At 39.9% G+C, this 16,351-nt stretch overlaps 2 protein-coding genes across 4 annotated transcripts in view; both read left to right on the top strand.

Moving 5' to 3' along the window:
* The window catches only part of PAQR5 (progestin and adipoQ receptor family member 5), a 443,329-nt gene that overhangs the window by 114,517 nt on the left and 312,461 nt on the right, over window positions 1-16,351 (top strand). The gene's annotated exons all lie outside the window — the stretch shown is intronic.
* KIF23 (kinesin family member 23) overlaps window positions 1-16,351 on the top strand; it is a 34,443-nt gene that overhangs the window by 11,104 nt on the left and 6,988 nt on the right. Inside the window, exons 6-19 of one of the 3 annotated variants that reach the window (XM_066344337.1) lie at window positions 6-115; window positions 535-705; window positions 2,693-2,734; window positions 3,441-3,553; window positions 3,679-3,800; window positions 4,876-4,978; window positions 10,349-10,428; window positions 10,513-10,632; window positions 10,844-10,970; window positions 11,307-11,465; window positions 11,878-12,035; window positions 13,423-13,596; window positions 13,872-14,051; window positions 14,328-14,639. In XM_066344337.1, coding sequence (XP_066200434.1) covers window positions 6-115; window positions 535-705; window positions 2,693-2,734; window positions 3,441-3,553; window positions 3,679-3,800; window positions 4,876-4,978; window positions 10,349-10,428; window positions 10,513-10,632; window positions 10,844-10,970; window positions 11,307-11,465; window positions 11,878-12,035; window positions 13,423-13,596; window positions 13,872-14,051; window positions 14,328-14,639 — 1,971 coding nt within the window. The remainder of the gene's footprint in view (window positions 1-5; window positions 116-534; window positions 706-2,692; window positions 2,735-3,440; window positions 3,554-3,678; window positions 3,801-4,875; window positions 4,979-10,348; window positions 10,429-10,512; window positions 10,633-10,843; window positions 10,971-11,306; window positions 11,466-11,877; window positions 12,036-13,422; window positions 13,597-13,871; window positions 14,052-14,327; window positions 14,640-16,351) is intronic. The other 2 variants (XM_066344338.1, XM_066344339.1) reach the window with 2 other exon arrangements.

The following is a 16,351-nucleotide window of genomic DNA, read 5'->3' as shown; positions in this document are numbered from 1 at the left end:
TTCAGGTTTTTAAGTCTAATGATAGGAATAGCATGGATATACAGTGTGAAGTTGATGCCTTATTAGAACGACAGAAAAGAGAGGCCATGCCCAATCCAAAGACCCCTTCTAGCAAGTAAGTAATTGCATGTACAACACTGGCTTAAGGGGAACCCTGTCCGGTGTTTTCCTGAGGCATAGGGAATGGCAACCGTGAAGTGGAGACTAGGGTCTGACAGTTGACTTTAGTGAGATCAAGGATGAGTAATGTTCTTAGGTAACTTTATTTGCTTAGATGTATGTTCTCTTTATGAGCACACTGCCTTTGAATCAGTAGAGAAGGCGTAGCTCTGGGTGGGAGAGAACCTGAGCTGTTTATCTGGGAGGACATGGGAGTATTGCCTGTCAGTGTGCGTAAAGTTGATTGGTTCACTTCTGCTTGTAGTGGCAGGTCATTTGCGTTCTTTTAGTTTCCTCTTGGGATCATTTACTTTTGATATTGATTCACAATGTGGAAGATCAGACTTTTTGCATTTATTTTCTCCCCTTTTTCAGACGACAAGTAGATCCAGAGTTTGCAGATATGATAAATGTACAAGAATTTTGCAAAGCAGAAGAGGTTGATGAAGATAGTGTCTATGGCTTATTTGTCTCTTATATTGAAATATATAATAATTACATATATGATCTACTAGAAGAGGTGCCGTTTGATCCCATAAAGCCTAAGTAAGTAGTGAAAAGAACCCTTTAGCTGCTTAATCTTGAAGAGTCACTTCACATTGGTGAGCCTTCGTTTCCTCAGCTATAAATAGGGATAATACTTATTTTTGTTTTCAAAATGAAATATAACTTGTGTATCATGCAGTTGGTGTTCAATGAGTTGTTTTATTAGTAACTAGATATGCAGGTATATTAGGGACCCAGTGAGTTAAAGCATCTAAGGAGAGCAGCCTGACATTTTTGAAAACTCTTATCCCTGAGCTATATTTTAAGGGCTTAATTGGATAAAGAAGGTGTCCCTATAGAGGTGCCCTGGGGCTACCTTTCAAGAACCTGATACTGAGTTTTGGGGGTCTGTAGCCATTTTAACCATCTGTCTTGGTAATCTCTACAAGTGGAGCCTAACGTTGTTGTCTGTACAGCTGATACTCACAGACCTTCCCTCATTGATTAATATGAAGTGGCATCTGTATTGTCATTCTGCCAGAGTTAAAAGACTACTTCCTAGATTTCCTTGAGTTTTGCATGCTGAGAATGAAGATCAATTACAACCTGGCATCACAATAAATCTGCATTTCTGCCAGCGCCTACTCTGAAATCTCATGTCTAATTTTTTTTTTTAATTTTTTTTTTACTTTTTTAGAGAGTCAGAGAGAGGGATAGACAGGGACAGACAGACAGGAACGGAGAGAGATGAGACGCATCAATCATCAGTTTTTTTGTTGTGACACCTTAGTCGTTCATTGATTGCTTTCTCATATGTGCCTTGACCGTGGGGCTACAACAGACCGAGTAACCCCTTGCTTGAGCCAGCGACCTTGGGTCCAAGCTGGTGAGCTTTGCTCAAACCAGATGAGCCCGCGCTCAAGCTGGCAACCTTGGGGTCTTGAACCTGGGTCCTCCGCATCCCAGTCCAACGCTCTATCCACTGCGCCTCTGCCTGGTCAGGCTCATGTCTAATATTGATATCTTGTTCCTGAGTTGAGGGTTTTGTTTCTCTTTTTCTTCTTTTTCGAAGTGAGAGGAAGGGAGATAGACAGACTCCCTCATGCGCCCTGACCAGGATCCACCCACAACACCCAGGGCCAATGCTTGCAACTGAGCTGTCCTCAGCACTAGAGGCTGATGTGCTCAAACCAGTTGAGCCATGGCTGCAGGAAGGGGGTGGGGGAGAGAAAGAAGGGGAGGGGAGGGAAAGGAAGGGAAGGGAAAACGGAAGGGGAAAGGGAAGGGAAGGGAGAGGTGGAGAAGCAGGTGGTTGCTTTTCCTCTGAGCCCTGACCAGGAATTGAACCTGGGCCATCCACATACCGGGCTGGCGCACTACCTACTGAGCCACTGGCCAGGGCCTGAGTTGAGGGTTTTGTTCTTAAGCTGAAAGGTTATATTCAGTGTCCTCTTCAGTAGGGTCTCTCAAAGACAAATAATATGAAGACCTGTGTCTTCACTTTTGTGTGTATGTATAATCCAACATTATTGGAGAAAGAGCTGGATTTAGAAAACCATTAGACTGAGAACAGGTGTCAGTATATTTACTTTAATTACATTAAACAGGTATAGACTAACTACTGTCCCATTTGTTTCAAAGTGTCAGTTCTGCGTACCCATTTCCCTAAACTTACGTGATGTCATTCATTGCTACCAATCAGTTTAGTGGCTGCACATGTGCCAAGTTTTTGTTTGGTTTGTTCTAAATGAGATTATTTTCAAAGGAGCCCTAGTTTTATTTAGTTACACAAAAGGACTAACAAATATGACTTGTAACCTTTCTGGTAACTCCTTGAATGCACTCACACAGTGCTTATTTGGCACTAGGTTATAACCTGCTTTTTGGGCTGATTAATGTTTAGTGTATTTTATGCAATGAAGAAATGTTACATTGAAGATTTTTAAAAAGGACTCATTGTGGCTGTAACATGCTATGTGAACATGTTGCTGTGAGATGGCTTCTGTGGAAACAGTAACTTGTAACTTATATCTTATTCCTTTGGTAGGTGGAACAGTTGCAGCACGCCTATGAGGAACACAGACTTTGTGTATGTGATTGTGTTGGCTCTTTTCTTAGAGAGAAGGGTGCAGTTATACTAGTGATAGGCATCTGTGGTATGTTTGCATGTAGGTGTTTTTTCATTGGCACTGGGCTGTCTACTACCTATGAGCCCCTTGCTTCCTGAAAATTCTGCTATTTATTGAGTGATGGTGGTAAACATTTCTACCCCCACCATTTGCAAGACTGAGGCCAAACAGGCAGCACTCTTTCCCATCCTTTCCTTACCTTATCCTATAGGCTAAAATTTGACCACTCACTTTGGGAGGATTATCACTCCTGGTTATTTAGCAAACTTTCTGATTTTTTTTTGTTTTTGTTTTTCTGACCCTAAGATTAAAACCAGCTCTATTTGTTGAGCTTTTAGATTTAGGAAAATGCTAGAGTATTATGCTTACTTTGTGTTTGTGATCTTGCTATAATAATACCTTGATCTCTAATTGTTTAGTAAGTGCTATTTCATATGCTTTGTTAGAACAAATTAGAGTAAAACTTCTAAAGCAAAATTAGTTCTTGTCACTAATCTTGACTCTATCCTTAAAGTTATCTGTTTAATATCTTACATCTTTCTGAGTTCTTACTTAGGCTTATTCCCATTATAACAATAGATGTTGCCTGGCATTTTAGTCCTAGTCTTCAATTAAGATAGTAATAACTCATAATTTAGGAAACATGTTCTTTTTTCTTTCCCATAGACCTCCACAATCTAAACTGCTTCGTGAAGATAAGAATCATAATATGTATATTGCAGGATGTACAGAAGTAGAAGTAAAATCTACTGAGGAGGCTTTTGAAGTTTTCTGGAGAGGTTAGAATTAAAATTTGAAAACTATAAATGTATTTGACCAGCAGTACCTTTTGGTTTAGTAGAAAGCATGTATAATGAAATAGCTGAGTTCAGGATTGAGCAGTGATTTTTTTCTGTCATTGTAGGCCAGAAGAGGAGACGTATTGCTAATACACATTTGAATCGTGAGTCAAGCCGTTCCCATACTGTGTTCAACATTAAACTAGTTCAAGCTCCACTGGATGCAGATGGAGATAATGTCTTACAGGTGAGTTGTAGTGCATGGGGTTTTTCTTTTTCTAACTGAATCCTTAATTTTTGGAATTAGAATTTAATTCAGGAGGTTTCATTGCAATGAAGAGTGCTCTAGAACAGAGATATTTTATTTATTTTTTTAAGATTTCATTTATTGATTTTAGAGAGAGGAAGGATGAGGGGGAATAGGAAGCATCACCTTGCTTCCCGTATGTGCCTTGACTGGGCAAGCCCAGGGTCTTGAACCAGTGACCTCAGCATTCCAGGTCAACCCTTTATCCACTGTGCCACCACAAGTCAGGCCTTTTTTAGATAACTTAAAACTATTTTGTCCCAGTACAATATATTAGTTTTACAAATATAAAATTTTTTCATCTGTAAAAACATTTTCAAAAATACACATCCGACTTCAGCTTTATTGCACAATATCTATAAGAAAATTTTACAGTATAAAACATAAAGATACTCTTAATCTGTCTGACCAGGCGGTGGCACAGTGGATAGAGCATTGGACTGGGACGTGGAGCACCTAGGTCGCCAGTTTGAGAGTGAGCTCGTCTGGCTTGAGCACAGGCTCACCAGCTTGAGCAAAGGTTGCTGGCTTGAGCATGAGATCATAGACATGACTCCATGGTCGCTGGCTTGAGGAAGGGGTCACTCACTCTGCCGTAGATCCCCTGTCAAAGCACATATGAGAAAGCAAGCAACAAACAACTAAGATGCCACAACAAAGAATTGATGCTTCTCATCTCTCTCCCTTCCTGTTTGTCTGTCCCTCTCTCTGCCTCTGTCTCTGTCAAAAAAAAAAAAAAAAAAGCTCTTAATCTGATTTTAAAGACAATATTCTATGTCTACTTGGACAATGACAAACTTAATCAGGATACCAAACTGGACAGATGCTTCAGCAGATTCAGTACAAAGCACTATTTAAAACCATTCTGAGATACTTAATCCAAACTGTATCATTATTCTTTTTTTTGCACGTCAAGTGCTTCACTGAGGTGGCTGGAACTTTGAATATATTTAAAGAACATTTTAAACCAGTTGTAACTCATGTTATATTTTTGGCATTATGATCTTCCCTTCAGGAAAAAGAACAAATTACTATAAGCCAGTTGTCCTTGGTAGATCTTGCTGGAAGTGAAAGAACTAACCGGACAAAAGCAGAAGGAAACAGATTACGTGAAGCTGGTGAGTGAAGCGTGGTACTTATCTATTGTTACAAGTTTTAAAAACCTGCTGTTTCAGTTTTTCATCTGCTCATTGATAGGAAGTGTAAGCATAATTGTCTTCAATTTCATGATTTAAAGAATAAGTTTAGTGATTAGTGCTGTTCTTTAGTTATGCTGATTTGGTATCAGTAGTCTATTACAATACACTGATTTCTTCAAGAGCATGCAAAAGCATCTAAAATAAATATGTTATATTCATATTGAAAGTGTTTGTTATATCTATTGCTGATATTGTCAGTTCAGAGCTCTTAAAATGAAGTTATTTAACAGTTACTCCAGCATTCATATTGGTAAAAATTGGCTTCTGGAGTTGGCAAAAATCTTTGAATACAAAAGCCAATTAAAAGGAAATGTGTAGGTGTTATTTTTTAATTTATTGGGGAAACACTGGTTAACAAAATTATACAGGTGTCAGGTACACAATTCTACAACATATCGTTGTACAATATATTGTGTGCTCACCCCCACCCCCATTTCTCATAATCTTTCATTTTGTATAGCCGTTGAGTTATGTTAATACCATTTATGGAGGACCTACTCTGTGCCAGGAATTAACATAGAAAGATGTAAAGGATGGAGCCCAGCCTGGTATAGGAGATAGACAGATAAAAGAGACTGCTTCAGTAGAACACGATGGGATTGAGCACTGTGAGCACAGGGTAGAGCTGCTCCATCCAATCTGAAGGGAGGAGGGGATTTGGAGGAAGAATTCATGGAGTTGATACTTAAACTAACGAGTGAGCTGTATGAAGAAGGATAGGATTAAAGGTGTCACCATCCCTGCCTGACCAGGTGGTGGCACAGTGGATAGAGCTTCAGACTGGGATGCAGAGGACCCAGGTTCGAAACCCGAGATTGCTGGCTTGAGTGTGGGATCATAGACATGAGCTCAAAGGTTGCTGGCTTGAAGCCCAAGGTTGCTGGCTTGAGCAAGGGGTCACTCACTCTACTCTAGATCCCCGGTCAAGGCACATATGAGAAAGAAATCAATGAACTAGCAATCACAACTAAGATGCCAAAACAAAGAATTGATGCTTCTCATCTCTCTCTCTTCCTGTCGGTCCCTATCTGTTCCTCTCTCTGATTTTCTGTGTCTCTGTTAAAAAAGAAAAAAAAATGTCACCACCTGACAGAGGAGGCAGCCACTTACAAATAGACTAGTCCTGAAAGAACATGGCAGAGTCAAGGAAGCTGAAGTGGAGGGTGTGGAGGGTGGGCCGTGACAGAGGCAGCAGGGCAGGGCAAGGTCAGGGAGACCCTTGTCTAGCATATTAAAAATCTGAGTTTTATCTTGAGGGAATAATGATGACTACCAGTGTTTCCTAGTCTCTACTATGCATAGGCTTGATTTCTTGATTCTGACTTTTCAGAATTGTATCATACCCCTTTTTCAGATGAGGAAATGGTTTGAAAGAAGTAATTTTCCCAAAGTTTGAGCCTAGGTTCAAACCTAGGTTTGTTAGACTCTCAAAACTTGTGTCTTGCCTGACCAGGCGGTGGCGCAGTGGATAGAGAGTCGGACTGGGATGCGGAAGGACCCAGGTTCGAGACCCCGAGGTTGCCAGCTTGAGCATGGGCTCATCTGGCTTGAGCAAAAAGCTCACCAGCTTGGACCCAAGGTCGCTGGCTTGAGCAAGGGGTTACTCCAGGGGTCCCCAAACATTTTACACAGGGGCCAGTTCACTGTCCCTCAGACCGTTGGAGGGCCGGACTATAAAAAAAACTATGAACAAATCCCTGTGCACACTGCACATATCTTATTTTAAAGTAAAAAAACAAAACAGGAACAAATACAATATTTAAAACAAGTAAATTTAAATCAACAAACTGACCAGTATTTCAATGGGAACTATGGGCCTGCTTTTGGCTAATGAGATGGTCAATGTCCAGTTCCATATTTGTCACTGCTAGCCATAACAAGTGATATGATGTGCTTCAGGAGCCATGACGTGTGCATGCCACGTCACCGGAAGTAGTACTGTACGTGAGCGACACCGCGCTTTGTGGCGCCACCACATACATTTACTCTCACTGACCACCACCCCTTCCGGAAGTGCAGTGGTGGCCCGATAAATGGCCTCAGGGGGCCGCATGCAGCCTGCGGGCTGTAGTTTCGGGACCCCTGGGTTACTCAATCTGCTGAAGGCCCACAGTCAAGGCACATATGAGAAAGCAATCAATGAACAACTAAGGTGTCGCAACGAAAAACTGATGATTGATGCTTCTCATCTCTCTCCGTTCCTGTCTGTCTATCCCTCTCTCTGACTCTCTCTCTCTGTAAAAAACAAAAAAACAAAACTTGAGTATTTCTACTGTTATACAGCCTTCCCATAAAGTCCATGAAGGATTAGTCTTTTAAAAGATCATTTTCCCAGTATAGAGAATTTACGAGGGGTGAGTCCAAAGATGAAAAGCAGTTAGGAGCTTTATACTGTAATTCACATGAGCAATTGTATGACCTGGAGGCAAAAGTCAGACCAAACAGAGCTAGTTAGGAACTTGGCCCACTGGGTTGTGAAGAGTAAGGAAGAGGAGGAAGATCTTGTTTAAGGAGAAGCAGTATGAGGTGTAGGTATGAGCAGTTAATGAATTTTGTGCTAGGTATATTCAGAATTTTCAAGTGTAAGTGCCTAGTAATTGGATGCAGAGGTACATGGATTTGGAAGGAGAGAGATTTGACTTAATGTTCAAAGGTTTAGGTTTTCCCAACAGAGAAAAATGATAGAGGCGATGGGGAGATAAGATTTTTCATGGAGAACAGAGAGGAACAAGCTGAGGAGAGAGCCTTGTACAACAAATCCTTGATTATTAAAGAACCTGGGAAGGAGAGAGAATGAATGTGACTTAACTGATTTATGAAATGAGAAAAAACACACACACGTTATATATGTGCATATAGTAATCCCCCTCTTATCTGCAGTTTTTTTTTTGTTTGGTTTTTTTGTGTGTTTTTTTTGACAGAGAGAGGGATAGATAGGGACAGACAGACAGGAACGGAAAGAGATGAGAAGCATCAATCATTAGTTTTTCGTTGTGACACCTTAGTTGTTCATTGATTGCTTTCTCATATGTGCCTTGACCATGGGGCTACAGCAGACCGAGTAACCCTTTGCTCGAGCCAGCAACCTTGGGTCCAAGCTGGTGAGCTTTGCTTAAACCAGATGAGCCCGCGCTCAAGCTGGCGACCTCGGGGTCTCGAACCTGGGTCCTCCGCATCCCAGTCTGATGCTCTATCCACTGTGCCACCACCTGGTCAGGCCTTATCTGCAGTTTTGCTTTCCATGGTTTCAGTTACCCACGGTCAACTGCAGTCTGAAAATAATAAATGGAAAATTTTAGAAATAATTCATAACTTAAAATTTTGCACTGTTCCTGGGTAGCATTGTGAAATGTTTGCACCATCCTACCTGGGACCTATCCAGGTCGTCTGCGTTGTCCAGCTGTTAGTCACTGAGTAGCCATCTGTTATAAGATCATATGTCCTGGTATCATAGAGCTTGTGTTCAAGAAACCTTACTTAACAATATGACATTCACATAACTTTTATTATAGTATATTTTTATTAGTTATTGTTAATTTCTTAAACTATGCCTAATTTATGAATTAAACTTTATCATAGGTATGTATGCTGTTCATGGTATCAGTTATCCACTGGGGATCTTGGAATGTATCCCTTGTGCATAAGGGAGGAACCTTGATGGGAAAAAAGGTGTAGTTGGATTTGGAAGAAAGCAGAAATCTGAGGGTTCTGATGCTTGCGGGGAGAAAATAGAAAGGACTATATTATTGTTAATATGAATGACGAGCAGGTGTGACAAAAGTTAGGGAGTGAGAACTAGAAAGAAAGAAGATTGTGGTTGGGGCATACAGCCTCAGGTTTCAGAGATGGCGCAATTCCGAGTGCTGTGGTTAGGATTCCTGCATGGGTGTGCGGCCACATTGGTCAGGAAATAAAGATTTACTGGAGCTGAGCTCAGGCTCTCTGACAGCACTTTATAGAAAACAAGCAACTTTTACTCAAAAAGACTCCAGGGCTGTGAGGGATAGGATTGTAAAGGAAACCAATTAGATTGAAATACGTTTTTAGAGTATTCTTAAAACATCTGTCATAAAGTAATTTATGTGCCGTTTTATGAATGACTCATATAAAAACTCACTAGCAGGGTTAATGATTACATAATTTCAAAGTAGTAATGAACATAAGTATCTTGAGATTAGGAATAAGCTGTAAATGCTATAAAAATAAAGATATACCTTTATTTCCCATCCAAGTAAGCAGACTCCCTAAAGTGTACCCATGGACACCTGGCCATTAGGGAAAGGCCTGTTAACCAAAGTTCCAAAATGAAGAGATTCCTTCATTTTAGGGTCTATGCAGGTGAGAGCTCCTGTGTTATTGGAGGCTTGGTTAATCTGTCAGACTTGTCTTGGTTGAGAAATCCAAACATGAGTGGTCAGAGGTAACAAGTATGCCACCTAAGAAATACTTGTTATTTTAGATGTAGAGGGGACAAGAGTTAGCTGGATCCTAAGACACTTGACTGTTAAATACAGGAACCCTCTACCTGACTAGGCGGTGGCACAGTGGATAGAGCATTGGACTGGGATGCAGAGGACCCAGGTTCAAGACCCCGAGGTCACCAGATTGAGTGCAGGCTCATCTGGTTTGACCAAAAAGCCCACCAGCTTGGACCCAAGGTTGCTGGCTCCAGCAAGGGGTTACTCGGTCTGCTGAAGGCCCACGGTCAAGGCACATATGAGAAAGCAATCAATGAACAACTAAAGTGTTGTAACGAGCAATGAAAAGCTAATAATTGATGCTTCTCATCTCTCTCCGTTTCTGTCTGTCTGTCCCTGTCTAGCCCTCTCTCTCTCAAAAAAAAAATAAATAAATAAAACAAACAAAAAAAAAAACAGGCACCCCTCTGGGTGCAGGAGAGATTTCAGTGCTGATGGAGCCACCTGTAGCCTGAAATGGTCATGCTTTAGAGGTAATATTTTATATGAGGATTTTAAACATGTACATCTAATATACTCTTTCACAGAATTAAATTTGGAAGAAACTTGATGGGTCACAAAGTGTAAGGTTGCATTTAGTGGAGAGTCCTTTTGATGGAATCCCTGAAGGATGGTATTTCATCTCTCCTGAAACTCTGCTGTAAACTACTCTGGAAATACTGCCAGACCATGCATGGACAGCTCTTTAAATTGAGCCACTAAAATCTGTTATTTCCATCTAATAGTTTTATGCAGTAGGGATTTTATAGGCAAACAGACCACACTCTACCTACTCTTGTTTTCAGACGTCTTCTATGTATATTTTTGTCAGGTAACATTAACCAGTCACTAATGACACTAAGAACATGTATGGAAGTCCTGAGAGAGAACCAAACCTATGGAACTAACAAGGTAAGCAGCAGCCTTTTGTTTGTGTAGTTTTATTTGTGTGCATGTTTGCCTTTTGTGTTTATTTGGATTCGAATGTATTTATAGATGGTTCCATATCGAGATTCAAAGTTAACTCATCTGTTCAAGAACTACTTTGATGGGGAAGGAAAAGTACGCATGATCGTGTGTGTGAATCCAAAGGCCGAAGATTATGAAGAAAGTTTGGTAATTTTCATTGTATTTATTCTGTATAGTCTCAGAGTTTTCTGCAGAGAAAACCACTATATCTGGGTGTGAAGAATGACATTTTGAACATTTTAAAAATTGATGCAGACAATGGCCAATTTAATATTGTTTCGTTTAGTAGTTTCTGAGGAAGGACTTGGATGTGTTTATTTATATTTTTCTTATAAACTCCATTTGTTTGATATCTTAGCAAGTCATGAGATTTGCAGAAGTGACCCAAGAAGTTGAAGTAGCAAGACCAGTAGACAAGGCAATATGTGGTTTAACACCGGGACGGCGATACAGAAACCACACTCGGGCAGGCCCGGTTGGAGATGGTATGATTTGGGATTAGATCATTTGCCCACTGATTAGTCTGTCTGTCTCTCCTTTCAATCTATTTCACATAAGGTGTTTTACTTCCCTTCCCCTCAAGGGCCAAATGTAAAAAGAAATCTGAACCAACATATGAGATTTCTTTTGTTATATGTGATAACTTATTTTTTCTTTAACTTGTCCTTTGTTTACAGCTAAATTTTAAGGCATTATGATTATGACAACTCAATAAAGCACATGGTTTATTAGACTGGGGCTGTAATCACAGTGCTAAACTTGTTTCAATAAGCTCTTTCTCTCCTCTGTAATTTTTTATAATTCTTTATAACTCAATACAGAACTGCTGGTTACAGAAGTGGTTTTACAGAATTTTCCACCTTTGCCGTCCTGCGAAATTTTGGGTGTCAATGATGAGCAGACTCTCCCCAGGCTTATTGAAGCATTAGAGAGACGCCATCAACTACGTCAAATGATGATTGAGGAGTTTAACAAACAAGGTAAGAGCAAAAACCATTTGTGATCATTTTAACTCCAGAAATTTGCAGTGAATCTGAGTCTGTGGTGGGATGGATCTTTAAGGAAGGGTTATATTGTGTCTGTACTTTGTAGTGTTCAAGATTTTGTTTATTTAAACTGACAAAAATAACTTGCCCAAGTCACATACCCTAGGAAGTGGTGTACTAGGAAATCAGCAGGATCTAACTGTTTCTAAAGTGATTCTGCTGTGATTTCTGTTTTTGCATTTGTTGTTCTGAAGCAAATTATTTACCCATAAGGATTGGGAAGGGGATGCCATAGTGCAAAATGCAAGACTTTATAGTATTTGCTAATAATATACATTGGTTATTGGTTGATTACATTGGTTATTTTGGAATTGGAGTAAACAAAACCTGCATGCTTTTGTTTCAGCTATGACTTTTAAAGTTCTGTTGCAAGAATTTGACAATGGTGTTGTAAATAAAGAAAATTACATTCAAGGAAAACTAAATGAAAAAGAAAAGGTGATCTCAGGACAGAAATTGGAAATAGAACGACTGGAGAAAAAAAACAAAACTTTAGAATATAAGGTTGGTTTTGACATTGTTATAGTGGCTATTTACTGCTGTTCTCTGACTTAGCCCTTATGCTGTCCCTCCTGTCAGTGCTGCTTACTGAGAGTTATCCCTTAGCTATTAATCTTCATCCCACCCAAAAAGAGGAAATGTGAGTGAAAAGCATAAAAGGGATATTGTACTCTTTAATTTTATGAGTTACATGTTAGCAGTTGAAGAGAATGTTCTCTGGCCTAAACAAGTGAGTTCTCTAGAGGGCTTTCTAGAATTTAGCTTTGGTCATAGCTTGATTTTTTACTTATCACCAGATAATATATGTTTGTTTCCTCATTTACAGAGGATCATTTGGGGGGAACACTCATTCTAGAGAGAAGCTAGTCTCAACCAATACAATGTTCCCTATTCCCAAAATAGTCTTAACAATTAATTTTTAGGGCCCTGGCCAAATAGCTTGGTTGGTTAGAGCATCATCTCCATATACAGGTGTCACTGGTTCCATACCCAGTCAGGGCACATACAGAAACAGATTGATCTGTCTTTCCCTGTCTCTTTCTCTCTCCCCTCTCTCTCTCGCTCTCTCTCCCTCCCTCCCTCCATCCCTCCCTGTCTTCTCCCTTCTCTCCCCCCTTTTCCCTCCCTCTCCCTCTCTAAAAAGAAAAATAAATTTTTTTTATGTTATTTTAGAAGAAGGGAGAGAACAAGAGAGAGACAGGAACATCAATCTGTTCCTGTATGAGCCCTGACTGAGGACCAAACTGGCAACCTCTACGCTTCTGGATGATGCTCTAACCAACCGAGCTATCCAGCCAGGGCATATAAATTTTTTTAATTAAAATAAAATAAAATAAAATGTTAGGCCTGACCCTCTCCTTCTCAGGAGCACTCCCACGCCTGTCCCTTCCCCCTCTCGTCCCAGCGGCAGCATTACCTTTACCCTTCTCTCCTTAGGTGCTAAGACCCCTCCTTTTGCCTCTGTAACTTGTTTCCTGAACCCATTTCCTCTACCCTCCTTCTACCTCTGTGACTTTCTAAATAAACTTTCTCTTATAGTTTTGAGTCTTGGATCTGAACTCTTTCCTAGCCAGAACTCAAATACCGAGGTTGCTGAACCAAGGTCCGGTCTGCCTCCACCAGTCTAGCACCTGGTGCTGTTCTCAGCTGCCAGCACAGAGACCCGGGCCTGAGGCAGCGAGGGGTGTACAAAAAGCAACATCTTTCTCCAGCATTGACCAGCTTCCACTAGCACAGGACTTGTGGCTGAAGACCAGGCAGCCGTCTGGGAGCTCAGACTGCTAGCATGTCCTGGCCAATAAAAAGAAAAAAAAAAATTAAGGCCTGAATTTTAGGGGAAAGTAAATTATATTTACATTCCAAGAACTAAACATAGTGGTCTGCCTTCCAGATTGAAATTTTAGAGAAAACAACTACTATCTATGAAGAAGATAAGCGCAATCTGCAACAGGAACTTGAAACACAGAATCAGAAACTTCAGCGACAGTTCTCTGACAAACGCCGACTAGAAGCCAGGTTGCAAGGCATGGTGACAGAAACGACCATGAAGTGGGAGAAAGAATGTGTGAGTGTCATGCCTGTAGTGCTGAGCGCAGAGACAGGATTGGTTTCAGGTGGTGGTGTTAATGACTACCTGGCTTAGGGTTTTGGTGGTGGGGCATTAGTTGCTTATTCAGTTCCTTCCTTTCTCTGCCCGGGACATTCATTAGCATTATGAAGTATAGTTACCTCAGGAAGAACTGGAGAACTGTCATTTTTTAGGAAACAGTGTTTCTGTAATCTGGTATACTTGTTTAGTGAAAGTGAGTTAGAATATAATTGCCATTGATCGGTCTGTAGGAGCGTCGAGTGGCAGCTAAACAAATGGAGATGCAGAACAAACTCTGGGTGAAAGATGAGAAACTGAAACAGCTGAAGGCAATTGTTACTGAACCCAAAGCTGAGAAGCCAGAAAGGCCCTCTCGGGAGCGGGATCGAGACAAAGCTACTCCAAGATCTGTTTCTCCATCACCAATACCTGTGAGTCATTTGTCAGTGTGTAGTAATTTAGGGCTAGAGAAAATTTGTTCAGATTAGGTGACTATTTCAATGAGGAAAAAATTTTTGTTTTATATTATTTATATTTCTCAAACTTCTATTTAATTTTTTAACTCAGTATAGACACAAATTTAGTATAACAACATATTAATTTAGTACAATAATTATAATGCTATCTTTATGTGTTAAATTGTAGAAGAGTAATGAATTGTTTCAGTTTTTCAGTCTTGCTCATTAATTTCTTTTCAATTTTTTTAGCTTTCTGGTAACTATATTGCTCAGATTTCCAACGGCCAGCAACTCATGACCCAGCCTCAGCTTCATAGGCGCTCTAACTCTTGCAGCAGCATTTCTGTAGCTTCCTGTATTTCGGAGTGGGAGCAGAAAATTCCTCCGTACAACACACCTCTCAATGTCACATCCATTGCAAGGCGTAGGCAGCAGGAGCCAGGACAAAGTAAAGCTTGTGTCGTGTCAGACAGAAGGCGAGGGATGTACTGCACTGAAGGCAGGGAGTTGGTTCCCACACTCAGAAATGAGATAGAACTAGAAGAGGACCGATGCTGCAGGGTTAGTGCCAGCATTCTTTTACAGCGTTACAGCAATAGGGTTCATTTGTGGTTTTGTAACTTGGTTCAGAAAGTTTGACAGAAAGCTGGGTGAGCTCCAATATAAATAAAGTATAATTCTCATGTTAATTTGAAAGATCAAATCTCCCCCAAATTGAGGTCTAGCTCTTAAGCTGAAAAAGCCTAAACACATTTGACAACAGAAATAATGCCTTGTGTTCAGCAAGCACAGGTCAGTAGGGCAATGCCAGAGTAGTCTGTGCTTTTTAGTTGCATAAGCTCATCAGTGTGTGAATGTGAGTGTCTAAGAGCCCCTTTTCCAATTATTTTTTGATTTTTCTTCCCCCAAATTATTTTGTTTTCTATTTTTTGCTGCTTTATATTTTGAAAATTTTCAAACCCAAAGAAAAATTAAAAGAATGGTACAGTATTATTATCTTCTCCCCCTTACCTAGGATTTACCAATTGTTACTTTATATACAGGGTGGGCAAAAGTAGGCTTAGAGTTGTAAGTATGCAAAACAGTTTATTCTTGTACTCTTATTTATTAATTATTGTATTATTTTCCATACAAACAACTAAAAACCTACTTTTGCCCCCACCTTGTAGATATTGTAAACATTTTTTTTCTTGAACTTTTGAAAGTAAGTCTAACTTCATGATACTTTATCCCTAAAACTAAGGGCATCGTCCTATATTACCACAATCTTTTTTTTTTTTTTTGAGAGAGAGAGAGAGAGAGAGATGAGAAGCATCAACTCATAGTTGCGGCACTTTTAATTGTTCATTGGTTGCTTCTCATATGTATTGTTCATTGGTTGCTTCTCATATGTGCCTTGACCGGGGGCTCCAGCCAAGCCATGACCCCTTGTTCAAGCCAGTGACTCTGCACTCATCCCGGTGACTTTGGGATTTCGAACCTCCCAGGTCGATGCTTTATCCACTACGCCATCATTGGTCAGGCTATAACCACAGTCTTTATCACACAGAGTTAGCATTAACTCTGAATAAATATTCTCTAATACACAGTTCATGTTTACATTTCTCCAGTTGTTCCTGTAATAGCTTTTCTTTTTTCAATCCATGATCCTATGAAATGAAGGTAAATGAATGCACACTGCATGTGGTCATGTCTCTTTCATCTCTTTTATTATAAAATGGTCCCCCACTTTTTTGATTTTTATGACATTCACTGTTTTTGAAAAGTCTGGGCCAGTTGTTTTGCAACTACTGAAAGTTTGCATGCCCAATGAATTGCTTTTAATCTCAAAAGCTGTATTTCAATTTACAAGGGCTCTGCCTCATTCAAGGGTGTTTAAACAAATTCACATAAGGATTTAAGGTAAAGCCTCTGAATCTGAATAAATGAACCAAGTTACTATTATGAACTTACATTTAGTAAAACCTTAATATATAGCTTTTAAAATTTTTTCTTCTAAACATTAATCTTATCATAACTCTTTTCTTTAGATTTACTTGTATAATTTAGGGTGCAGAAAATTTTCATTCAGATGCCCTGAATTCATGATTATTAAGGAATGGTGATGATTCCAAGGCATATATATATGTAGATATATATATGCACCAAGGCAACAGAAATGTTAAAGTCACTTAAGTTCTGCCCTGTGCCAATACGGCTTTAAACCTGTTTAGAGAACAAATTGTGGTGACTGGTCTTTCTGATCAACTCTAGTAAATTCCCTTTATTTCATG

Source organism: Saccopteryx leptura, chromosome 6, assembly GCF_036850995.1.
Source record: "Saccopteryx leptura isolate mSacLep1 chromosome 6, mSacLep1_pri_phased_curated, whole genome shotgun sequence".
In the NCBI taxonomy this organism is placed as follows: Eukaryota; Metazoa; Chordata; class Mammalia; order Chiroptera; family Emballonuridae; genus Saccopteryx; species Saccopteryx leptura.
This window is presented reverse-complemented; position numbering and strand designations above follow the sequence as displayed.